Here is a 25,584-nt window from a genome sequence, read left to right as displayed (position 1 = left end):
TTCATGAGCATCAGTTTTGCTCCTGGACGTGCTGACAAGATTTTTTAAGAACTTCTGAGAGTTGTTCTACTTTCTCAGATAACATAATCAAGAAGAGCTAGATTCAAGTCCAGGGGCAGCTTGGAGACCGATGAGATTTTGGGGGTATAAGCTTTCAAGAATCAAAGCTACCTACGTCAAATACCCGTGTATCTAGTATGACTATCTACTATCTAGTTCTTCTACTGATGAACGTGGCTACCCCTCTGAAAAGATAACCAAGAAAACCTGTCCTGGTAATACACAGGTACTGGCACCAGATGGCAGCAAAATAAAAGGAAAGACAAAATGCTGCAACTGCCAACCAAAAGGAACAGGGCTACTAAGAACAACCCCCCCCCAGTGCAATGCTTCCTCTAAGCTGTGGAGTCTTGTGAGCAAGAATTCTCCTTTGTGAGCTACTGGCATTAAAGTTGTGAGCCAGCGATCTGGCTGCTGCATAGATTCGTTTGCTCTGGAGCCCTCCTTCCTGGGCTAAGACAAAAATGTGTGAGCCGGAGGCTAAAAAACTGAGAGCTGGCTCACCCTAACTCAGCTTAGAGGGAACACACTGCTCCCCGTCCTGCGGACACTTGTTAACCCTTGGATGTGGGGTGGGGCCACTTTTGAAAAATGGGTCAGTAATCACTGCAGAGATCATAGCCCCCCCCCAGCTACATTGACTCCCAGTTTGCCCCTTGGTTCAGCTGAGTGTTGATGCGGACCACTCTTGTTACCAGGGGACCTGAGGGACTGCCTACACCCCTGTGGCCCTCTCCATGGCTTGAGAACTTTGGGGGTTTGCCCGCTCCATGCACTGACGTGACATGAAGTGAGACTCCTGGGCACTGCAAAAGGGGTCTTCTCCACTGTGGAGTTTTGAACTTTGGAACTCCATCCCCTGGAGACAAAGGTGGCCATCTCGCTGATAGCCTTCCAGCAATGTGTAAAAACTATTGTCTAGTGGGCCTTCAGAGAACGCATGGAGTTAATGTCCCCTCCCCCAGGAAGCTTCCTTGCTTAATGTCAGGTTTTCTTCTATGCTTATAAATCAGCATTAGGTTGTGCAGCAGTGTTATTTGGTTTCATTGCTACAGCTGCTATTCTTAAGGCGATGATGGGGGGGGGTCGTCTTCATTTTTGATTGCTGCTGCTTTTTTTGCTGACGTGTGTTAATTACCTTTGAACTATTATTGTTTCAACTTATCTCGGTAGCAAGCCACCGTGTGAGCCAGTCTGGTGTAGTGGTTAAGTGCGCGGACTCTAATCTTGGAGAACCGGGTTTGATTCCCCACTCCTCTCCTAAAAGAAATCAACCCTGACTGTTCCCTGGAAGGCCAGATAATGAAACTGAAGCTCAAATACTTTGGCCACCCAATGAGAAGGGAGCACTGTCTGGAGAAGACCCTGATGCTGGGAAAGACTGAAGGTCAAAGAAGACGGGGACGGCAAATGATGAGATGGTTAGACAGTGTCATAGATGCAACGAACATGAAATTGAGTGAACTTCAGAGGACAGAAGACAGGAGGCCCTGGCGTGACTTGGTCCATGGGGTTGCGAAGAGTCGGACTCGACTGTGCGACTGAACGTGTAATAACTCCTATTGTCCAGTGGGCCTTCAGAGAACGCAGGGAGTTAATGTCCCCTCCCCCAGGAAGCTTCCTTGCTTAATGTCAGGTTTTCTTCTATGCAGTGAGCTCCCGTCTCTAGCTCCAGCTCCTGCCAACCTAGCAGTTCGAAAGCAAGAAATTGCAAGTAGATAAATAGGTACCACTTCGGTGGGAAGGGAACAGCGTTCCGTGCGCCTTGGTGTTTAGTCATGCCGCCACATGACCACGGAAAACGTCTTCAGACAGTGCTGGCTCATCGGCTTTGAGATGAGCACTGCAACCCTAGAGTCGGACTCGACTGGCTTTCGAGCAAGGGAACCTTTACCTAATCTAAGGAAGCACCAGCCCAAAGTCCTGCCTCCGGTGACTGAAAGTCAACTCCCAGCAACCAACTGCAGGCATGCTAATCCAGCAAGGAGCTTTCTTCTCAGAGGAAATCATTATCCTGTGAATGCTGGCTAGCAGATCACAACCATAGACAACATTCGGAGTTACAAAACCGTCATGGAGATGCTTAGATCCAGGTAGCAGCCATGTTGGTCTGAAGCAGAAGAATAAATTTAGAGTCCAGCGGCACCTTTAAGACCAACAAAGGTTTATTCAAGGTATGGGCTTTCGTGTGCAGGGCACACTTTTTCAAAACCATTGGAATGGCAGATGAGTCTCTAAACTTATAGACAGGGATTTAACAGCGAATTAACATGTAACATGATGATGTTTAAGTCATGCAAAGTGAAAAGCTAAATAACAAGTTAAGGGTATCAGGTCAACAGTTGTAAAGGTTATCAGGTAAACAACTGTGACATACTTATTTTTTCACTTTGCATAACTTAAACATCATCATGTTACATGTTAATTGGCTGTTAAATCCCTGTCTATAAATTTAGAACCTCATCTGCTGTTCCGATGTCTTTGGAAGTGTGCTTTGCACACGAAAGCTCATACCTTGAATTAACCTTTGTTGGTCTTAAAGGTGCCACTGGACTCTACATTTGTTCTATAGAGATGCTTAGTTCAGTAATCCATGCTGGAGTTTTGCTTAATATAAGAGGGTCCCAAATGACTGGTCAAGATTCACATTGCCCTTGTCCAATGGTATTAGCCAAGGTTTAAGTAACAGGACATGCAGAGTTTGGTCAGATTACACAGTGTGGTCAGTCCCACCACTATCCCGCTACTTTGAAGGACGCCCAAGAGATCATCTCTGCCCCCAAAGCATAACACTCTAAGGTACTCACTGTGGTGTTTTGGGTTTTTTTTGTTTTTTTTTAGCTAAGATTAGTGAGACCTGGGTTCAAACCCCCTCTGCCCATAAAATCTCAGGGTGACCTGGGACACTCGGTCTCTCCCTCAGCTTTATCTATCACACAGGGTTCTTGAAAAGATACAACGGAGTAAAGGAGAAATGTGTGTGCCTGCCAGTGGGCACCCTGGAGGAAAAGTGGAATAAAGATATTTTGTCTTCTGCCCATGAGTGGGACCTCGACAAGCCCATCCTTTTATCAGGCCCTCCTCTCCGCTTATCACTGAGACATGAGATGCAAAAATATAACAAAGGAGATTTATTGGCTGTCATAGAAATGGAAGGCAAAGCCCAACTGTTGTCAAGGAAACAGTTCCTTTTCCCACCAGTGAACAAATCAAAAGTCTGTGATGCACAGCATGCTTGTTCATGAGGGGCTTCAGCAAGTGAGACACATCCGGGACCTAAGGAGGAGACAAAGAGAAGTGAAAAAAGATGTGAGAATCACAGCCATATCAGGATTTAAGAATCTCTCTGTTCCTGTTCCCAAGAAGAGGGCTTCATGAATGAACAGAAGTCTAATAATATGGAAATTTACCAAGAATTTCAGCACACAGAGATGACATCAAAGTATGACAACTGACAGCAAGTACATTTCCTCCTAACATTTCCGTTGATTCACTGATAGGCCTCAAATACATTTGTCAGCAGTCAGACAAACTTCCTGCCTATCTTTTTGTCCTAGTGAGTTTCAAAGGGCCCAGCACAATTGCAGGGGAAGGTCCAGCTCTGAGCTGAAAGACAGGGCAAGCAGCTCCTCCTTGTATTGACTTCTGGAGATACTCCAACCAGTAAGTTATCTTGGAACCTTATCCAGCCCCTTCTGAAGCCAGTACAAGGTCTGAGGCCCTTCTATCTATTTCCAGATTCAAAAAAATGATAGAGCAGAATGAAGAACAGACTAGCCAGCAGCAAACTAGCAAATGTATTTGCAGAGTCCCGCTCAGAGAGGCCATTTCCTTCCCAGTGCTGACGATCGCTCCCTGGCATACGCACCGACTGGTCAGCCCACAAAGTTGATGACGACAAGATGAAGGATGGTGCTGGCAAAGAGGAAATCGGCAAAGGCTCGTTCTGGGGAGATCCCCTGAAATTCCCCCTTGTTCTGTGGGTTGATCTGGATCCTCAAACAAACTGAAGAGGAGAAAGAAAGAAAAAACACACACCATAAGGCTTGCTGCAAAGATAATAAGAAATGGCATAATTGAAACCAGGTATCATAGTTGGAACTACCAAAGGAATATTCTGAGGATGCTGCACTAGTCGGCTTATAAACAAGTGCCTGAAGGCCATGTAGCACTGGTAGTTGCTTTGAAATCTACCTACAATGTTTCACTATGCCAATTTAATGACTGAAGCAACAAAACTGAATTTATAATTGTGAATTATCAACTGTGAATCTTCTTCACTCCCGCCACAAAGAGGAAAAAAGAGAAAAATCGAAGTACCAGATCATATATTTGTTCAAAACTGATTCCCTTTTACTGGTTACTAGGAAAACAGAATATATTCATCATCTGACATATCAGAGATATTTAATGCAGAGCAATTATACAATTAGACTAGATTTATCTGTACTTTAGCGAGATACTCAGGAATACAGCAGTTCTCTCCAGTTAAACTGGAGCTGCGGTGGCTCAAGAGGTTAAGACGCTGAACTGCAGGCTGTGGAAGGTCAGTAGTTCAGCAGTTCGAGACCGGGTGCCGCATGATGGAGTGAGCTCCCGTCTCCGGTCCCAGCTCCTGCCAACCTAGCAGTTCGAAAGCAAGAAATTGCAAGTAGATAAATAGGTACCACTTCGGTGGGAAGGTAACAGCGTTCCGTGCGCCTTTGTGTTAGTCATGCCGGCCACATGACCATGGAAACATCTTCGGACAGCGCTGGCTCTTCGGCTTGGAAATGGAGATGAGCACTGCAACCCTAGAGTCGGATTCGACTGGCTTTTGAGCATGGGGACCTTTACTTTTTAATTATACAATTAGCCTAGATTTATCTTTACTTTAGCGAGATACTCAGGAATATAGCAGTTCTCTAAACTTTAAAAAGCAGAAGCCTGCATCGAGCAAGGGAGACCTTTACCTTTAAACTTTAAAAAGCAGAAGCCTGCACTGCCCCAAGACTCATGGCCGCTCTCTTGCTGGGGCCAGCAGTGAAGGAAAAGGCACTCTGCAAATGTTCAGAGGCAGTCTCCCCTTCCGTTATGGCAAACCACACATCTAGAGGAACTGAGACGCCTCGCGGCCCACCGTCGCCATGGAGACGCTCTCCCCCTCCCACGAGGACGTGACCGTTCTCAGGTTGCCACGGCAACCGCGGGCACCCCCTCCCTCCTCCCCGCCGGCGACCGTTGCCCCCGCCCCGCGCGGCCTAGCGGTCGCCATGGCTACGGCCGAGCCGCTCACCGCCCAGGATGAAGCTGCCCACGGCCGAGATGAAGCCCGAGAGGAAGGAGTTGAAGGGGAAGGTGCCGACGCCGAGGCAGTAGCCGAACTGCAGCGCTCCCGTCAGCATGACGTAGAGCAGGTAGGCGTCCAGCACCTTCAGGCGGCTCGGCGTCCCGCTGCTGTACTCGGCCAGGAAGCGCCGCACCACGGAGCCCACCGACCCGGCCCCGGAGCCCGCCGACCCTGCAGCCGCCCCAGACATCGCTGCGCACTCGGTCGGCTCTCTCAGTCCGAACAGACGAGCTGGACGGAAAGAAGGAAGCACTTCCGGGGTCTCTACGCGGAGAGCGCATGCGTAGAAGACGTGTCCTCCGACGTGGCATGCGCAGTCTGTCATATATTCCCAAGGAAGCCATTTCTAGTATGGGCCAGCTGGCGCGCGTGTGTAAGAAAGGCAGCCATACAAAATGCGCATGCGCAATTCCAGATCTTGAGGCTGCGAAGGAGCCATGCCTATGGTGGGCCACTTTTGGCGCATGCGTCGTACACTCATCCTGACAGGGATATATCTTTATTGGAGAGAAGGAAAAAGAGCAAATTATGGTGGACTTGAAAAAAAAGTGCACGTGTTTGTGCACCTTTAGGACATTTGAAGTGTGTGTGTGTATACATGTGCAGGTCCGCGCCATACACAATATTATTGTGCACGCCGGGACGTGGAGAGGACTTTGCGCGCATGCGGATCTGCCGCTTAACCCTGCACTTGAATTCAAGACTGAATCAAGCCTATTAAGAACAAATAATAAGTACGCAAGCGCAAGGAGAAGAACCTCCTCCCAAACTTCAGGTAACAAATAAAGAGTTAGAAGGCAGGACTTTGGGGACAAGAGATGCTTCCAAACGGCAGTTTTTGCTACCACCCGTACGATTGCAGGGCTGCGACCTCATGAAACTCCCTGATCTGCTTTGACCATCCCGCTGCGGCACCAGATATAATCGAAGCATGCATAATGCAACCCAATGCCCCGTTATAGGATCCTACTTGCCACTTCAATACGATCCCAACACTAGTGACAGGCCGTAGCCGCTCCTCGGGAAAGGCGCTCTGCCCATGCTCAGAAACTGCCCTGTCTGGAGGGGAGAGGAGAAACCCTTGCTAAGAAGCACGAGCTTTGTCATTACCCCCTATATATGGTGGCTTTGTCCCAGGAAGACCCTGCCTGGACCCGATCCTCACCAAAGCTCTTCTCCCCCACCCTCCAATCCGGATCTTCCACAATCCTCCAGCACAGCAGCCCCAAAGCGCCGGTTAGTGCTTCCCCTTTTTTGCTTCCCCCCCCCAGCTTTCCCCCCCCCCCGTTGCAAAACCCCCCTCCCCGGCTCCGACCAGACTCCTCCCCTCTTTATGATGCCACGCCCACATCAGGGGGAGAGGAGGGGCCCTCCCTCCTTTCTGATCCGCCCGGCGAGCAGAAGGGAGCCTGCGGGACGCGCTCTCTTTCGGGCTCGCCCTCTCTCTCTCTTCCCCCCTTTCCCGCCCCCCTTACATAACCCAGCAGGAGGGTTACACAAGCGACCTTTCCCCCCCCCCAAGCCATTCATAAAATGTAAACCACGCCCCCAAGCTCTGACACTCGGCCCCGCCCCCTTCGCTCTAAGTCCTCCTCCCGCACGCCTTCCTGTACCAGCTGTTGGGATGTATCCCTTCTTGGAGAGGAATGGAGGAAGACCTTGAGCAGTCGTGAGTCTGGCTTAACTCTTTTCTGGATCCTGGAGCCGCAGATCTGCTCTGAGATGGAGACAAGGCCGGAGGGGGGGGGGGAGTTGTTGTTGTTGCTTTGCATGGAGTTGCATTCTCCTGCTCCTACAGGTGGATCAGGCTATCTAGATATTCCCTTCTGTATTTTGGAGGTGTGGGGATTTTTCTTTAGGACTAGAGGATTGCATCTTGCTGGCCTGGACTGCCACTGGGGTGGGATTGGGAGATGGGTGCAAGGCTTGTTTAGGTCTGATGCTTGGTTGGGGTTGGGGTTGACGGAGAAAAGACATCCCCACCCCCCTCCCGTCACTCTCGTGGTTCAAACTGGTTTCCTGTTCTGCGGGGAACAGAGCAACACCCTACAGAAAGAGAAGGCGAGGGGAAGGCAAGGCAAGAGGGGGTAGAATGAAGGAGATGTCCGGGATAAAGTTATTCTTACACAGCAAAACAGGAAGCGGCGACAGGGCGTGTAAAGAAAAGTATGCTGGGCGGGTCGATCCAGGTTGTGATTAACTCTGGGCCTGTTTCGCGCTGCTTTTTGTGCTGGGGCTGGGATGTCTGTCACGGTGCCTCTGAGCATGGGCAGAGTACCCTTTCTTTGCCACGGAGTGAAGCACAACTGACAGATTCCCCTTTTGTAATAGCACTGGAGGAGTTTCATTTCTAAACAAGAGGGGCTGGAATGTCGTCGTGGGCTTCAAATTGTGTGTGCTCCGATGGGAAGAGAAAAGAACGCTGTCCATACATGGAAGAATTCGGTTCTTTCAGTAGGTCGTTGGGTCTTCTAGGGACGAAGCAACCAAGAAAAACTGTAGTTGGGTGGGGGGAGGAAGAGAAACAGAAAGTTATGCAATATATATATATATATATATATAAAACCCCATACTGTCTGTAATGGACTGTGGGAGTTAGTGTCAGGGGAAGTCTTGGGGAACAGGTGGAGGGGGGAGCTGTTCTTGCAATCCAACTTGGAAACTGTGAACTTGGAGGGGAACCTGGGAAGTGACTCAGCAGATCTAGGGAAAGGTAGAATGACTCAGCAATCCACTTGCCCTTATCGCTGGATCACACAGGAGCGGCTTTGTTTGCTTTCCTTGTTTTCCATGGAAGGGGGCGGCTGATGTAATGGCCTGACATCTTGAAAGTGTTACTTGTTTCCACTGACCTAAGGGAGCAGAAATGCTGCTTGACATGCAGCAAACTTTCTTGGTGTAACTTTGTAAATGAGGGGGCCTCCAGATTCTCTGTCTGCTCTTTCCCAAACTGAATGCACTGAAGGACAGGTTTGAAGGGGGCAATTCAGTGGTGGCGGCTAACCCTAGAAAGGGGGGGGGGCCGGTGGGATGCTGAGAAAACAGCACTAAGCCATGGTTTGTCGGTATGCGAGGAAGTGTGAACCGTGGCTTGAGATCTACCCAAGGGTTGGTGTACTGTCTGAATGGAGCCAGAGAATGAGGACAGTTGGGAAAAAGACTTTCAGAAGAAGAGATTGGATTTATATGCCACCCTTCACTACCCAAAGAAGTCTCAGAGCGGTTTACAATCTCCTTCCCCTTCCCACAACAGACACCCTATGAGCAGTGTTCCCTCTAAACTGAGTTAGTGTGAGCTAGCTCAGTTTTTTAGCCTCCGGCTCACCGATTTTTGTCTTAGCTCAGGAAGGATGGCTCCAGAGCAAACTAATTTATGCAGTAGCCAAATGGCTCGCTCACAACTTTAATGCCAGTCGCTCAGAAAAGTACAGTTTTTGCTCACAAGGCTCCACAGCTTAGAGGGAGCATTGCTTGTGGGGGTAGGTGAGGCTGAGAGAGCTCTTTTGAGAACTGCCCTTGAGAGAACAGCTCTGAGAGAACCTGTGACTGACCCAAAGTCTCACCAGCAGCCACATGTGGAGGTGTGGGGAATCAAACCCGGTTCTCCCAGATTAGAGTCCACACTCTTAACCACTACACCAAACTGGCTCTTAGACATTGAGGTTATGACTGCAGAGGATCTGGTCCCTTGGCAGATCAGTTAGTATACTTTGGCTGTCTTCTGTTGTGCAGTAGGTACCTCTGGTTCTAGAAGTTAATCGCACATTGTGTTGCAATGAGTAGAAAGCACCTAGCACTGAAGAAACACTGTCCGCAATGCTGGAATGGAATCAAGGGTTAGGATCCAAATCTTTGGTGCCATTTGTATTGTAATAACAGCAGTAACCATTGATGATCCGAACTGCGTTGCAGATACAATTAGAGCCTTCCTTATAATCAGGCGTCGTTTCGTAGAAAAAGAGCTAGGGGAACTCATTAGCATAACTCATTAGCATATGCCACACCCCCTTACATCACCGGAAGTGTGTCATAAGGCCGGTGAGAGTGCGGAGAAGCCCTGCCAAGCCCCCCGCCCCCAACAGTCCCGGCCGCCGCCGCTGGCCTTGCAGCTCCACTGTCAAGCCCCTGATGGGGCCCGGCGGTGGACCTGCAAGGCCGGCAGGCGTGCGAGGAAGCCCCGCCAAGGCCCTCCCTGGCCCCAGGCAGGCAGGGGTGAGGAGAGGCGGGGAGGAAGCAACTTATCCTTCCTCTTCTCCTGCCTCCTCCTGGCTGAAGGAGGGCCGGATGCAGGGGGCGGGGCTTCGTCGTGTGCCCCAGCCCCCTGCACCTCACCCGGGGGAACGGTGATCCCCCGCGATCCCCCCCGAATCGACCTCTGCTTATAATAGCTATATAAGATTGGCTAGCATCCCTGTCTGAAGATTGGAAGGGTGTGTGGGAATGGTTTCCCGGAGAGAGTCCAACAAGTTTATGGCTAAAATGAGATTTAAATCAAAGGCTTTGTGATCCACAATCTGTACTCAAGGAGCAAGGTCTCTAGATGTTGTCGAGAGCATGGCAGTTTTCAACATCCCCCTGGGCCACTTGCAAAAAGTTGCTTGTCATGTGCATGCAAAACTTGCAGTCAGGGCATGGGAGTCCTGCACATGGGCAGGAAACTCTGCATGTTTTCCATCTCTGCTGACCGTTAACAACCACCTTGCGACTGTGGACTGGGCATTTGTCCCAAATGGAAATGAGCCCTTGTGCGATCAGGAGTCAGTTTGGTGTAAGAGTCAGTTTGGTGTAGTGGTTACGTGCGCGGACTCTAATCTGGGGGAACCGGGTTTGGTTCCCCACTCCTCCACTTGCACCTGCTGGTACGCCCTTGTGTCAGTCACAAGTTCTTTCAGAGCTGTTCTCTCACGAGCAGAAATGTTCTCAAAAGAGCTCTCTCAGCCCCACCTACCTCACAGGGTGCCTGTTGTGAGGAGGGGAAGGGAAAGGAGATTGTAAGCCGCTCTGAGACTCCTTTGGGTAGTGAAAGGCGGGGTATAAATCCAATCTCTTTTCTTCTTCTTCTTCTCTTTTCCCACTCTGTGGGTCGCAGTTGGACAACAGAGGCCTGATTTGTTCAAAGTCTCTTTTGCACTCCCACCCTTCCTTCCACTGGATGTCACGGAATGGCAACGGCATGCTGTGAAATTTAGCTTTTGTCCAAGTGACCTCTTCTCACTTGTCTCTTTTTCTTCCCTGGACCTTTTCACCCTGGTCGCCCACCTGTATTCTCCACTGTCCCCTCCTACAGGTCCCACGGCTGGTTGGGAGGCTGGCTCCCTGCTTGGCGTCCCACCTCCATGTCTCACCTCAAGAATGTGGAAGCTCGGATCTTGCAGTGTAAGTAGTGCCTGGCAACTGGCCAGGGTCCCGGGTTTTTGGGGTTTTTTAAAAAATAAGGCCTAGTCTACATACAGGAACTTCCTACCATAGAGTTCCGAGTGATTCCTAGAGCTACCTGGAAGTGACAAAAGGTAGCTCTAGGAATGGCCAGAAACTTTATCAGGTGGGGAATCCTCCTCCCCCACCAGGCAGCCCTAAGTGTATTGGGTGGGGTGGTGATAAAGGGGCTTGGCCTCTGTCCCAAGGAAGAGAGGGGGATTAAGGTTGAACAAACCATTAATTACCCAGTGGTTTCTTTCTTAACAGGAAGCAGCTGCCCAGGTTGCTAACTCCAATGGGAGGCTGATATGGAGGTGGAAAGGGAGGTGCATATGTGCATATATGATCCCAGTGACTCATAAAACATCCCAGTACATTTCGCCAGTGGTGTTCTGTCTAGATTACAAACGGGCATCTGACACAGTTGAAAACATGAGTTTTCCTATCGCTCATTTTCTTCATCTAGATCTCCCCCCCAAAAAAAATGTTTTTGGTCCTATGGGGGTGTAAAGATACCTTTTCCTTGAGGGGCCAAAACTAAGCAGCCTGACCCCCGCAAACGTTCATCTCCATTTTTGTGTCTTTCCGTCCCTCCTCCTGTAGGCCTCCAGAACCGATTTGTGGCTCGGTACATCTCCCTCCCCAACCATAGCAAGATCTGGACTGTATCGTTGTCCCCAGACCGGGGCAAGGGGCGCACCCCCCTGGTGATGGTGCACGGCTTCGGTGGGGGCGTGGGGCTCTGGATCCTCAACCTGGATTCCCTGAGCACCCATCGCCCCCTCCATGCCTTTGACCTCCTCGGCTTCGGACGTAGCTCCCGACCCCCCTTCCCCCACGAAGCCCAGGGGGCAGAGGAGGAGTTTGTGAGCTCCATCGAGGCCTGGCGCCGGGAGATGGGTATTCCCAGCATGATCCTGCTCGGCCACAGTCTTGGGGGCTTCCTGGCAACTTCCTACAGCTTGCAGTACCCAGAGAGGTGAGTGTTGTCTGTGGGCACAAGGCTAGGGTGGCTGGGCAGTGCCCGGCAACTGGCGGGAGGGATGTGGGGGGAGGGGAGACACCGTTGTGAGAGGAAATACCAGGACCTCTTTACAGGAAGTGACACAAAGGTAGCTCTAGGAATCACCAGGAACGTTGCTTTTGCCATAGAGTCCATCCTCCAAAGGAGCTGCGGTGGCTCAAGTGGTTAAGACGCTGAAGGGCAGGCTGTGGAAGGTTGGTAGTTCAGCAGTTCAAGACCCAGGGGTGCCGCATGACGAAGTGAGCTCCCATCTCTAGTTCCAGCTCCTGCCAACCTAGCAGTTCGAAAGCAAGAAATTGCAAGGAGATAAATAGGGACCACTTCGGTGGGAAGGGAACATTCCGTGCGCCTTGGTGTTTAGTCATGCCGGCCACGTGACCACGGAAAGGTCTTCAGACAGCGCTGGCTCTTCGGCTTTTTAATGGAGATGAGCACCGCAACCCTAGACTCGGACTCGACTGGCTTTCGAGCAAGGGAACCTTTACCTTTTACCTTTTTTACCATCCTTCAAAGCAGCAGTTTTCTGCGGGGGGAACTGATCTCTGTAGCCTGGAGACCAGTTGTAATTCTGGGAGACCTCCAGGCCGCACCTGGAAGTTGGCAACCCTAATGTCCGTGTCAGGAAATTGCTGTGAGCTCCGTTTATGGAGCTCCTATTGCCGTGCCTCGTTGAACCCTCAGGAGGCACCGGCTCTGAAGAGGCATTCTTCCCGGGCCAGAGTCTTCTAAGAGCTTGCAAACTGTTTTATGGCTGCAAGAGTTGAACTATAAGGAAGGCGGAGCGCGGAAGAATAGATTCTTTTGAACTATGGTGCTGGAGAAGACTCTTGAGAGTCCCTTGGACTGAAATAAGATCAAATCAGTCAATCCTAAAAGAAATCCACCCTGACTGTTCCCTGGAAGGCCAGATAATGAAACTGAAGCTCAAATACTTTGGCCACCCAATGAGAAGGGAGCACTCACTGGAGAAGACCCTGATGCTGGGAAAGATTGAAGGTCAAAGAAGACGGGGACGGCAAAGGATGAGATGGCTGGACAGTGTCATAGATGCAACGAACATGAAGTTGAGCCAACTTCAGAGGACGGTGGAAAACAGGAAGGTCTGGCGGGATCTGGTCCATGGGGTCGCGAAGAGTCGGACTCGACTGTGCGACTGAACAACAACAAAAATGATTTTAAAAATTCTGCTGCCCGATGAACTGGAGCCGTGTCTTTCACAGCCCAAGAAGGTTCAGATGCATTCATCTAAATAATCCATGGGCTGGATGCTGTGGTCCGCCCCACAAACTTCTTGCGACCTGGGTTGGTGGCAGGGGGATCCTCTTCAGACCAGCTCCACTGTGTGAACTCGGGGCTGAGTAAACAAAGCCAAGTTCTGCCTGCCAGGATGGAAATCTGATCAACTTCTCTGAGAGGTCCTCCGTTCTTCTGCCTGCTGTTGCAAATGGCCAGCTCAAACGCGGTCTTCTCAGCACCGCCGTAAGGTACTCAGCCTCGCTCTGGTGAGTTTGCAGTTGGTGGGGTTTTCATGATGGGGGGAGCAGCAGACCACTGAGGAGGCTTTGCTTCGTGCCCTCGCAGTCTGAACTCGATGAATGGATTGGGCCATTTATACCCCACTTTTATCCCCAATTGGACTCAAAAGTGGCTTACAATATTGTTTCCTCCCTATCTAACGTTATCTTCACAATGATCCTGTGGGGTAGATTAGCCTAGACAGAATGACTGGGGGATCAATGTTCCCTCTAAGCTGCGGAGTCTTGTGAGCAAAAATTCTACCTTGTGAGCTCCTGGCATGAAAGTTGCAAGCCAGCAATTCGGCTGTGGCATAACTTAGTTTCCTCTGGAGCCATCCCTTCCTGAGCTGAGACAAAAAACGTGTGAGCCAGAGGCTAAAAAACTGTGAGCTGGCTCACACTGACTCAGCTTAGAGGGGACACTGCGGGGGACTGTGGCTCAGTGGTGGAGCATCTGCTTGGCACGCAGAAGGTCCTAGGCCAGGTTCAATCCCCAGTTCAAGGATCTGGCAGGAGGTGATGTGACAGTTCTCTGCCTGAGACCCCGGCGGGCTGCTGCCGGTCTCAGTCGGCAGTACCGGTTTCGATAGACCAAGGTTGATTCAATCGGGGTAAGGCAGCTTCATGCGCCTTCATGTGACTGGCCCAAGACTTATCTCTTTCCTTTTATCAGATCTTCGCCCTCACGTTACTTTCTCAGTAGCACGATTTCTTTCTATCGCTGTGAGGGTAGGGGAATATAAGGTCAAAGCCCCGGTGGGTTGACTGTTTCTATTTACATAATCTTGATATGCATTTTAAAATGTGATCCATGCTGTATTTCATCTATGCCAATGAAGGCTGACTGACTGACTGGATCGTCCAATGAGTTTTCCCAGCCGAACGATCCAGGAGGGCTTTTCTGGGCAGGGAATCACGTTGCACGGGCCAGAAATGGTTTTAAATCCTGCCTTGGATAAAGGATTAAGGCCTATAGTGCTGGGTTTGGCTTATTGTAATCAGGATCCTGTTTGTGTCGTTTCTGTACCACTTGATGTGACATGCGAATGTCACATTCCTTACATTCATTTAGATGGGAGAACACAGGGCTATTTTTGGGCAGGAACGCAGTTCCAGCTGGCTCCCGAGTTGGCCATGCCCAGCAGGAACTCATTAGCATAACAGGCCACACCCAACAGCAGAAACTCATTAGGATTGGCTACATTAGGGGTGTGTGGCCTAACATGCAAAGGAGTCCCTGCTACCAAAAAAGGCCCTGGGTTTGAACCACAAACAAGGTAAACAGAATAAGAAGCAAAAGGTGGGTGTGGCTGGATGACCACACTTCTGGTAACATGGGGGTGCGGCCTCATGTGCTAATGAGCTGTGCTCTCAGGGGTGTGGCCTAATAGGCTAATGAGTTTCTGCAGTTGGGTGTGGCCTATTATGCTAATGAGTTCCTGCTGGGCTTTTTCTACAAAAAGAGCCCTGGGAGAACACCTGTAGAATCAGGTTACCCGTCTCCATCATGAACAAAGGAAAATAAGGCAGCTTTGGTGACATTGCAGTACAATGAGACAGTTTGGAGGCACTGCTGGCTGAGATGTTCCTGTACCTGTGCCTCTTCAGGAGTCCCCGTCTGCTGTCCTGATGAAGGCATCGAAGACTCATTGAATAATCTGGAGGATGAGTGAACTGCAGCCTATTTCTTATTGTTTGTGTCAAGTCTTAAGGACTGGATCTACTTGCTGATTGCAACATACTTTATACTGTTTATCTTAATGTCTTAAGAAGTGGATGGACATCTGAAGACCATGTTCCTCAGTCCATTGAAATTGCGACCTAAGAATCTGTGAAGTATCTCTTTGGGGAGTGTCAAATAGTAAATGTTAGATATCGCTTTAAATCTCCAGCCTGTTTATTGCAGTTCATGTATTTCACGTATTAAATGCTGGTGTACGTTTGAGAAGGAGCTGCGGTGGCTCAAGTGGTTAAGACGCTGAACAGCAGGCTGTGGAAGGTCAGTAGTTCAGTAGTTTGAGACCCGGGTGCCGCATGACAGAGTGAGCTCCCGTCTCTAGTTCCCGCTCCTGCCAACCTAGCAGTTCGAAAGCAAGAAATTGCAAGTAGATAAATAGGTACCGCTTCGGTGGGAATGTAACAGCGTTCCGTGCTCCTTGGGGTTTAGTCATGCCGGCCACATGACCACGGAAATGTCTTCGGACAGCGCTAGCTCTTCGGCTTTGAAACGGAGATGAGCACCGCAACCCTAGAGTTGGATTTGACTGGCATTCGAGCAAGGGAACCTTTACCTATGTTTGAGAAAGATTTGGAGCCTTATGTGATGCGAATAGTTCACTATTCACATGTGAATAGTTATGGCATACTTCAGGGAGGGGTTTTTTGGTGATTCCAGCCTTCTAAAATGCTTTGGTTTTTTATTGTCCCACGTTACGCGGTTGTGCTGGCTCACTATGTGTGATCCTCCTCAAGCCCCTGTGAGAAAGCTGGCCTATAGATAGCGTAAATAAATAAATAGTAAATAACATTTCCCAGTCCTAGTCTGGCACTCTTTAACAACTCCACCATGTTGGGTTAAGAACACCCCCCCATTCTTTCCTGCCGTGTAGAAAATGAGCATGTCGAGAAGAAGGCAGACCAAGAAGGGTATCTCTGATAGTCTGTCTGTAGCAGTAGAAAGGAGTGAGAGTCCAGGAGCACCTGGAAGACTAACAAAATTTGTGGCAGGGGAGGAGCTTTCTTGAGTCACTGCTCACTTCTTCAGATGTAATGTATTCAATAGCTGCCATTGAATGCACAATGTATGTGAAACATCTAATTGACTTGCCATGTTGAGCTTCGTCCTGGGCTAGGATCCAAATCCATCCAATCGCATTGCTAGCCCAGGAAGCACCTAGCCAATCACCTTACAGCAAGCTCCGTGATTGGTCCTTATATGAACAACCGTATTGGTTGTATTTGTACAGTGGGTGTGGCTACATTAGCCGGGAGAGTTTAAAATCATTACAACTGCAATGTAAAAGCTGAACTGTTCTGTTCTGGCTATCAGATGTTGATCAGTGTTGGAGTTGTGTTTGAGTTGAAGAATAAAGTTGTGTTCTTGCTGAATCACTCTCCGACTTCTTTGTTAAGTGAGTGACTTAGCATCAGACTTCTGAAGAAGCAAGCAGAGACTCACATTTTTTTAAAAGTCTTTAATGAAGAAGGAACCTAGACAGCACGATAAAAAGTAGAGACATCACCCTGCCAACAAAAGTCCGCGTGGTCAAAGTGATGGTATTCCCATTAGTACTGTATAGCTGTGAGAGTTGGACTATAAAGAAGGCCGAGCACCGCAGAATAGATGCTTTCGAATTATGGTGCTGGAGAAGACTCTTGAGAGTCCCTTGGACTGCAAGGAGATCGAAGCAGTCAATCCTAAAAGAAATCAACCCTGACTGTTCCCTGGAAGGCCGTATACTGAAGCTGAAGCTCAAGTACTTTGGCCACCCAATGAGAAGGGAGCACTCACTGGAGAAGACTCTGATGCTGGAAAGAGTGAAGGTCAAAGGGGACGGCAAAGGATGAGATGGCTGGACAGTGTTATCAATGCAACGAACGTGAAATTGAGCAAACTCCGGAGCACGATGGAAGACAGGAGGGCCTGGCATGATGTGGTCCGTGGGGGCGCGAAGAGTCGGACTCGACTGTGCGACTGAACAATGACAAATGAAGAAGGCAATAATTACCCTTTCAGACTACTTTGCAACTGGATTTTAGTGTGCAAAATGGCAAAATCCACCTGCAAACGGTCGCTGAAGTGGATTGAGACTGCATTATTTAGTATGTGTGAAAGCACTCAAAAGTTAACTCCCTGGCTTCCTAGTTTCCCCACATAGGGATTTTAAATATATATATATATATATATATAAATGGAGGCAGACAATGTCTGTTGACTGTCCATAGTCTCAGTTTGTCCTTTCTTCATCTAACCCAGGGTGAAACATCTGATCCTCGTGGACCCCTGGGGTTTCCCAGTGCGGCCAACGGACCGGAATCAGGTGCGCAGCGCCCCTGCTTGGGTCAAGGCCGTGGCAACAGTGCTGGGACGGTCCAACCCTCTGGCCGTGCTGCGAGCTGCTGGACCGTGGGGTGAGTGAAGTTGGCGAGAAGGGTGGATGGTGTGTGTGTGGGGGGGGCCTGGGGAGACGGAAAGGCAAGAACTGGATTCCATAGTTGTAAAATCACCTCTTGTTTATAGCTGAACATGGTATTCTTACTGTGTCTGAGGGAAACTAGTGGCCAAAAAAACAGCAAATAACAACTGTGTACTGCACAAACCCACACCAAAGTTAACAAAAAGAGACTTCAACACAAAGGTAATTCAACACATGTAATCCATCATAGGAAAATGCAAAAGTCCACCATATCCCAAAGGAAAAGAACAAAGTCCAGAATAGAAATTTCTCAAAGGGAAACAATGAAGTCTGGAATAGATATCAACACTTTTCCTAGGTATTGTTCAGTGTTTCGGACTTCTGGTCCTTCCTCAGGAACAAAAAGCCACTGCAGGAAGTCTCATTGCAATTTCTTAACAGGCAAACTTTATTCAGTTTCTATATGGGCCAGGTCTCCTAAGCTTTAGAAAGCACCTACCATGTTTGGTCCAACTTACATAATAGCAACCTTTCATATGAGGACGCTCGTTCTTGATTTTTTTAAAGGGTTTCGATTGTTTTGAAGCTGAGGAATAGTTTAATGTGAGACCACCCTCTGTACTCCTCCTTCCCGCCAGGCCCTGGGTTGGTGCAGCGCTTCCGTCCAGACTTTAAGCAGAAGTTTGCAGATTTCTTCGATGACGAAACCATCTCCGAGTACATCTACCACTGCAACGCCCAAACACCCAGGTGAGAGTGTTCCCAGTCCCTGACTGTTTTTCTTTCTTGCCACAATTCATAGTTTTCATGCCGATAGGTTCAGGTGGGGCAGCCATAGGGAGGGCAGGATATAAATCCAAAAATAAATAAGTAAAAAAAAAATGTTGGTCTGAAGCAGCAGAACAAAATTTGAGTCCAGTGGCATCTTTAAGGCCAACAAAGTTTTATTCAAGGGATAAGCTTTGGTGTGCATCTGAAGAAGTGTGCATGCACACGAACAGGGGTCATTCTGTAGAAAAAGAGGTGCAGGAGCTCATTAGCATAACTCATTAGCATAACTTGTTTGCATATGCCATGCCCCCTGACATTACCGGAAGTGGTTATGAAGGCAACACCCACCGCTCAGGCGCCACTGGACTGTTTTGGATTGCTAGCTATGGGGGGGGGGGATGTGCAGATCTGTCCTCGCAGAGGAGGGAGAGCTTGTACCTGAATAAAACTTGGTCTTAAAGGTGCCACTGGACTGTTTTGGACCAGGCCTCTGCAACTTACCTGGCTGCTTCTTGCTCTGACTGAGGGCTGCTGGGAGCAGGGGGCGGGGCTTGTTGCATGTGCCCACCCCCTGGGCTCTTTACTGCCAGAGCTCTGCTCCTGTGCACTCCTGCAAGAAATGACCCCTGCACATGAAAGCTTATCCCTTGAATTAAAAAATGTTGGTCTTAAAGGTGCCATCGTACTCAACCTTTGTCCTTCAGCTTTCTTGCTGTTTGTTGCGGGGCACATTTGGTTTCCTTAATGACCGACTAGCCCTCCAGAAATCCAGTCTGTCCTTCGCGTCTGATCTTCCTCTAGAGCGGGAAGCCACAGGAGAAAGCTGGGTGTTTTCCAGAGCCATGCTGGCGTACATCTGGAAAACAATGAACTTGGGCAACTCTGGTTCAGTGGCAAAGCACCCGTTTGGCCATCGCTCACGCTGTCGGACATGGCCCAAGAGCTTCTCTTAAAACACTCAGAGTTCCTCAGTAGGCAGATCACTCTAGAAAGGCACTTGCAAGAGCAGCGAGATGTTCATCAGGTAACTTGCTTTCTTTGTGGTGTCTTGCCACAGAGTGGCAGTCACAAGCTGAGTGAGTGTGAGCCAGCTCACAGTTTTTTAGCCTCCAGCTCACACATTTTTGCCTTAGCTCAGGAAGGAGGGCTCCAAAGCAAACTAATTTATGATGCAGCCAAATCGCTGGCTCACAACTTTAAGGCCAGTTGCTCACAGGACTTCACATCTTAGAGGGAACATTGCTCATATTTTGTCTTGCATCAGACCCCAAACACAGTTTGTCCAGGCCCAGTAGCAAACTTGACATCCAGCTCCCTCAACAATATTGGACCACTATTCTCAAACTGATTTATGACATTACTGGGCACAGTATCCCTACGAGGCCAGAACCTGTCTTGCTTAATTTACGGGAGGGTATAGACATTCCTGCCCAGGTGTTGGAGGAGTTGTGGGCAGCCTGGCTCTTACATTCACTGCTGGTGGCCGTGCCCTGCTATAATGCAATATTGGACCACTATTCTTAAACTGATGTGTGATATTACTGGGCACAGTATCCCTAAGAGGGATTGCTTAATTTATGGGAGGGGATAGATGTTCCTGCTGTCAGGAAAGATCTCATTTCTTACATGTTGGTGGCAGCCAAGACTTTAGTGGCTGGGCATTGGAAAAAATAGTACACAACCTCTCATCGATTATGTGGTTTCATAAGTTATGGGAATACCTGGTCATGGACAAAATGTCAGAAGTTATATCCTTGGCAGAGAATCCAGAGTTCCATTCAGATTTTTTTGAAACGCTGGTTTCCCTTTCTTGAACATATGGAAAGGCATAGTAAGCTGAAAAAGGCACTTCCAGATAATTTGAAGGTTCTAGCTATATACTGAAGAACTGTTTGGTTTTATTGCTCTTGTGGGGTTTTTTTTTGTGTTTTTAATTATGTTTTCATTGTAGTGGTTTCCTAATAGTATGTGCTACTGTAAATCATTGCTATATTATATAAATAAGTTTTTTTAAAAAAATCTATCCCGGGCACACAAGAGCTGCGCTGCGGTCGCGCCTCCCTTTGCCCTGCTTCTATTGGTCAATTTCCCACTCGAAGCCGCGCGGCCGCATTTTGACCCGCGGCTTCGACCGGTTATGCCGTGGGTCAAAATGCGGCCGCGCGGCTTCGAGTGGGAAATTGACCAATAGAAGGGAGGCGCTGCAAAGGGAGGCACGGCCACGGCGCAGCTCTTGTGTGAAATCGGTCACAGTCTTCTGAATCGTTGACGAAAGCGTTCTGCTCTTTTAAAGCATCTCCTAAGTCGACAGTAAGCAGGGGACAGCCCAGCCTAGCGAGATCTCTTCAGAGGGCGGAAGCTAAGACCATTTTGGCCGTGGTTAGTGCTTGGATGGGAGACCGGCAGGGAAGGTTGTGGTTGCTGAGCAGAGGAACGCAATGACACAACCCCCTCTGTTTGTCTCTTGCCTTGAAAACACCATGGTCCGGAGGTCCCCGTGAGTCATTTGCAACTTAACAGCACACAACTATGATAAATAGTGTCAGGGCTATTTTTGGGCAGGAATGTAGGAATGCACAGGAACGGAGTTCCGGCTGACTCCTGAGTTGGCCACGCCCAGCAGGAACTCATTAGCATAACAGGCCACACCTAACAGCAGAAACTCATTAGGATTTGGCTACAATTAGGGGTGTGTGGCCTAACATGCAAAGGAGTTCCTGCTACAAAAAAGCTCTGGGTTTGGACAACAAACAAGGTAAACAGAATATGAAGCAAAAGGTGGGTGTGGCTGGATGACCACACTTCTGGTAACATGGGGGTGTGGCCTAATATGCCAATGAGCTGTGTTGTCAGGGTGTGGCCTAATATGCTAATAAGTTCCTGCTGTTGGGTGTGGCCTATTATGCTAATGAGTTCCTGCTGGGCTTTTTCTACAAAAAGAGCCCTGGACAGTGTCATAGAAACTGGGCTGCCCACTGGACACCCAGGAAGGTTCAAGTGTCCCTGTCTCCCTTCCCATGAATCCCGATAAACACACGAAGCTGCCTTCTACCGAATCAGACCATCGGTCCATCAAGCTCAGTCTTGCCTACTCAGGTTGGCAGCAGCTCTCCAGGGTCTCAGGTGGAGGCCTTCTGCGTCACCTACCGCCTGATCCTTCTTCACTGGAGATGCCAGGGATTGAACCTGGCGCCTTCTGCGTGCCAAGCAGGAGAAACGACGACTGAGGGGTGACATGATTGAGGTTTATAAGATTATGCATAGGATAGAGCAGGTAGAGAAAGAGGTACTTTTCTCCCTTTCTCACAATGCAAGAACTCGTGGGCACTCCTTGAAATTGCTGAGCGGTCGGGTTAGAACGGATAAGAGGAAGTCCTTCTTCACCCAAAGAGTGATTAACACTTGGAATTCACTGCCACAGGAAGTGGTGGCGGCTACAAGCATGGACGGCTTCAAAAGGGAATTAGATAAGCATATGGAGCAGAGGTCCATCAGTGGCTATTAGCCACAAGGTATAGATAGGGACTCTGGGGCAAGGGATGCTCTGTCATCTTGGTGCTTGGGGGGGTCAACAGGGGGAGGGCTTCTAGTGTCCTGGCCCCACTGGGGGACCTCCTGATGGCACTGGTATTTCTGGCCACTGTGTGATACAGAGTGTTGGACTGGATGGGCCTTTGGCCTGCTCCAACATTGGCATCTCTTATGTTCTTATGTTCTTATGAGGTCTAACGCTGAGCCACGGCTGCTCCTCCCAGAACTTGGGCCCTGCTTGTTCTGCATAGATCGGGTGCAGCCAAGGAAAAACCTGTCCAAGCAGAACACCCAGTCTGTGTGTCAACAGGGACTGAATAGGTTTGAATGAACTGAGCCCATTCCCTAGATCTATGCCGCCGTGCTTGGAGAAGTGAACATGACCAGGTGGGAGGGTTCCTTTTCCCCGCAACCGTTAACAGCCGTCTCCTTTCTTTGCATCCCCACCGCCACCAGTGGCGAGGCAGGGTTCAAGGCGATGATGGAGGCGTTTGGGTGGGCCCGGCGGCCCATGCTGGAGCGCATCCACCTGGTGCGGCGTGACTTGCCCATCACCCTCATCTACGGTGCCAACTCCTGGATCGACTCCAGCACCGGGGAGAAGGTCAAGCACCTGCGGCCGGGGAGCTATGTCTGCGACATGGTAAGAGCTTCGGCACCGGAGGAGGAGAATGTGGCGAAGTCGGTTGATATGCCGAGGGTCCAGGGAGCGCATTTGCCCAAAGCTGGACTTCAGGGACTGGCGAACCTTGCATGTTGAGAATCTCAACCCTCCTGTTTTTTAAAGCTCAGGCTTCCAGTCCTCATAATCCTCAGGGCTGCAGTGGCACAGACGTTTGGTCCATTCGGAGTCTGGCCTTGAGCACTGCGTTTCCCAAGATTTTATTTATTTATTTATTTATTATTAGATTTATACCCCACCCTCCCCCAACGGGCTCAGGGCGGCTACAACAGAGGCAACTGCCATAACAACGACTAAAACAGCATAAAAACAATCATTAAACAGTATAAAACAGTCATTAAGTAAAGTGCGGTGCTCTTGATGTTAAATTTTCTTAATCCAAGATGCTGTGTGGGGTAGCTGCAGGAAGAGAAGGGAAGCCCGAGGAAGGCGTGTGTACTGATGTCGCTTCCCCAGGAGGCACGGGCTGGGGTCCAGCAGGGCAGATCGCAAGCAAGGTTGCAGAGAGTGACCACAGTCCAGTCCAAAAGTCAGGGGTTTCGGAGAGCACGTTTACCAAAGTCCGGTCCAGGGTCAAGGAGTTGCAGGCAGCAAGCCCAAGTCCGGTCTGAGGTCAGAGGTTCTAGAAAAGCCGGCTGTCAGATCCAGTCACAGGTCCAAGGTTGCAGAGATCTGGTAGCAGCAAGGTTGGTGGCTCAGTAGCAGAGTGTACTTCTTATGCCCACAAACCGCTGCGTCTCCCCGCTGAATTTATAGCCAGGTCTTAATGAGCTAAGCTCCCAGCCAATTTCTTGGCAGCCATCCCGAAACGACTCCTTTGTCTCTTCGGTTGACAGCTGACGACAGGGCTATGCAGTGTTCCCTCTAAGCTGAGTGAGTGTGAGCTAGCTCACAGTTTTTGAGCCTCCAGCTCACACATTTTTGTCTCTGCTCAGGAAGGAGGGCTCCGAATGCTCCCTCTAAGCTATGGAGTCTTGTGAGCAAAAATTCTACTTAGTGGGCTACTGGGCAGTAAAGTTTTGAGCGAGCAATTTGGCTACTGCATCAATTAGTTTGCTCTGGAGCCATCCCTTCCTGAGCTAAGATACAAATGTGTGAGCCAGAGGCTAAAAAACTGTGAGCGAACTCACACTCACTCAGCTTACAGGGAATGCTGCTCCAGAGCAAACTAATTTTTGCAGTAGCCAAAACGCTTGCTCACAACTTTAATGAAAGTAGCTCAAAGAATTTTTGCTCACAAGACTCCACAGCTTAGAGGGAGCATTGGCCATGAGTCTTGCACTTCTTCTCTTTTCTTGCAAATCTAAGTGTCTCTGACAGTGTCAGCGCTGCAAGGGGGTGGGTGAACTAGGTAGGATGGGAGTGGCTGCTGAAGACTCGCTTACTGCTTCCGAGCTACTGTGACTCCTGATCAGCCAATAACTGGATCTCTTGTTGTTCAACTTCTGATTCAGAGCCAGCTGCAGCCGCCTGTTCAATTAACAGATCAGGGCTATCAGGCAGCTCTTCATCTGAGAAAACTGAGCCATCACTCAGTACAGACTGACTTACAACAGTGTGGAAGTCAAGGGTGCAGCCTCATCAAAGAACCTGTTTATGCTTTAAGCCCAACAGCCTTCGTAGCAGCCCTTGACCCCCACTCCCTGCTTGGTTTCTCCTCAGGCTATCCCTGGCGCCTCCCACCACGTCTACGCCGACCAGCCCCACGCCTTTAACATCGCTGTGGAAGAGATCTGTGACTCTGTTGACTGACGGCGCAGGAGGTGGAAGAGGAAAGAAGCTCATCTGGTGCCAGCTCCCCGCCCAGTCACTGGGACGTGCCCGAGACCCCCCTCCCTTTCATACACCCCAAGGAGCAGCAACTTCAGCTCCTCGTGAGCTGGCTGCAAGTTGGTCTTGGAAGACGTCTGTCCCGTCCCCCTTCCTTCACTTGTCCACGAACCTTCACTCTACCCTTAAAGGTTGCAGGCCGCCTGCTTTGGGTTAATCAAAGTTCCAACTTTATTTTTTAGTACCTTGTGGAACCTGAAGTACTTAAGAGCTCCTCCTAAAATTAGTGCCTCTCTCCTAGTCCAAAGTCTTTCCTCTCCATACGCAGTATTTCTGTGCCAGAAAGCTATCCACCGTCTCCACTGCTGCCTTGACCTAGTGATAGTAACCCTGGATCGGGAGCAACTCTGAGTCCATGCGAACAGACTTAAGGTTGATCTTCATCCCCATAGGAGGTGATACTTTTGATCCAACTGGCCAAGCCTACCTGGCTTATGAAGCTGGAGGAGAAACCGTGGTTTGTCCTTCTGGCTGACGCCATCTTCAATTGCACCTTAGTCCGTGAGGCCGCCTAGATTTGAAGGCAAATGGAATGCTGGGCCTTTTCTTCCCCTCTAAGAGAGTTCTACTACACATTCAGTGATTGGCGGAGGGAGTGAGATACGCAATGCCTGACCACCAATGGGAGACTGTTGACTTTTTCTCAGTACGTGACTTGGGTGTGTAGAAGAGAGCCTAGTATTCGAGTCCAGCACTTTAGAGACCAAAGGGTCAAAGCTCCCTTCAACCGCTGACTGCTCTTATGACGTGCAAAGACGACGGCTGTAAAGTTGGGATGCAAGCAAGTCGTTGGGATGGGGTGGAGTGGGAACAAAAAGGGAATCGTGACCTCAGTGGTCCGGAGGCCAGCCACTTCTTCCTCGAGCTTTAGTGAGGAATCTTACTACAACACAGGAAAGGATCAGGGATGCTTCTGTAAGAGGCGGGCTGCTTGAGGTCTAAGGGAGGAGGCGGTCTGAGAGGAGCTTTGATGACAGTGTCACACAAAGAGCTGCCTGCGCTTCTAGGCTGCAGTCATCTCTGTGGTCTGATGATTCTAGAGAGCGGTCACTTGTCCACGCCTTTAACGCCGCTGTGGAAGAGATCTGTGACTCCGTTGACTGGCGGCGCAGGGGGTGGAAGAGGAAAGAAGCTCTAGGCTTAGGGTTGCCAAGTGTAACTTACCTCCGCAGCGGGGGACTCCCGAGTGGATCCCGGAGCGTGCGTGCACGTCACCCGGAAGTGATGTAAAGACGCCGGGCACGCTGGGGAGGGGCCACGACCATACAAGGGAAAACCATAGAGTT

The 25,584-nt window shown here is 49.6% G+C and overlaps 2 protein-coding genes across 3 annotated transcripts; one reads left to right on the top strand and one right to left on the bottom strand.

Moving 5' to 3' along the window:
- Positions 1–3,191: 3,191 nt before the first annotated feature.
- DAD1 (defender against cell death 1) lies at positions 3,192–5,641 on the bottom strand. The gene is made up of 3 exons (XM_015414781.1): positions 5,336–5,641; positions 3,929–4,066; positions 3,192–3,336 (listed from the first exon to the last, which is right to left on the bottom strand). Exons 1-2 carry the CDS (start codon positions 5,577–5,579, stop codon positions 3,936–3,938), a joined length of 375 nt encoding a protein of 124 aa, XP_015270267.1. The 5' UTR covers positions 5,580–5,641; the 3' UTR covers positions 3,192–3,336; positions 3,929–3,935.
- Positions 5,642–6,087: 446 nt separating this feature from the next.
- ABHD4 (abhydrolase domain containing 4) lies at positions 6,088–25,478 on the top strand. Of its 2 annotated transcripts, none has more exons than XM_015414778.1 (7): positions 6,088–6,164; positions 10,677–10,765; positions 11,411–11,786; positions 17,325–17,479; positions 18,123–18,234; positions 22,243–22,429; positions 24,131–25,478. In XM_015414778.1, exons 2-7 carry the CDS (start codon positions 10,726–10,728, stop codon positions 24,218–24,220), a joined length of 960 nt encoding a protein of 319 aa, XP_015270264.1. In that variant the 5' UTR covers positions 6,088–6,164; positions 10,677–10,725; the 3' UTR covers positions 24,221–25,478. The 2 variants fall into 2 exon arrangements, with proteins under 2 accessions (XP_015270264.1, XP_015270263.1); XM_015414777.1 differs by lacking the exon at positions 6,088–6,164 and adding an exon at positions 6,905–7,058.
- Positions 25,479–25,584: the final 106 nt, after the last annotated feature.

The sequence above is a fragment of the Gekko japonicus genome, unplaced genomic scaffold, assembly GCF_001447785.1.
Source record: "Gekko japonicus isolate JY-2015 unplaced genomic scaffold, Gekko_japonicus_V1.1 scaffold1635, whole genome shotgun sequence".
In the NCBI taxonomy this organism is placed as follows: Eukaryota; Metazoa; Chordata; class Lepidosauria; order Squamata; family Gekkonidae; genus Gekko; species Gekko japonicus.
Note: the sequence above shows the minus strand (reverse complement) of the source record. Positions and strands in the feature narration are given on the sequence as shown.

What these genes read in the sequence shown, in the direction of transcription:
- DAD1 (XM_015414781.1), bottom strand. Translation starts at nt 5,579, where the DNA reads ATGTCTGGGGCGGCTGCAGGGTCGGCGGGCTCCGGGGCCGGGTCGGTG. An exon ending in GGGCAGCTTCATCCTGGGCG is followed by an intron (nt 4,067 to 5,335) that starts GTGAGCGGCTCG and finishes TCTCCTCTTCAG; the next exon opens with TTTGTTTGAGGATCCAGATC.
- ABHD4 (XM_015414777.1), top strand. Translation starts at nt 7,036, where the DNA reads ATGGAGGAAGACCTTGAGCAGTC. An exon ending in GGAAGCTCGGATCTTGCAGT is followed by an intron (nt 10,766 to 11,410) that starts GTAAGTAGTGCC and finishes CTCCTCCTGTAG; the next exon opens with GCCTCCAGAACCGATTTGTG. An exon ending in GGAGCTATGTCTGCGACATG is followed by an intron (nt 22,430 to 24,130) that starts GTAAGAGCTTCG and finishes GTTTCTCCTCAG; the next exon opens with GCTATCCCTGGCGCCTCCCA.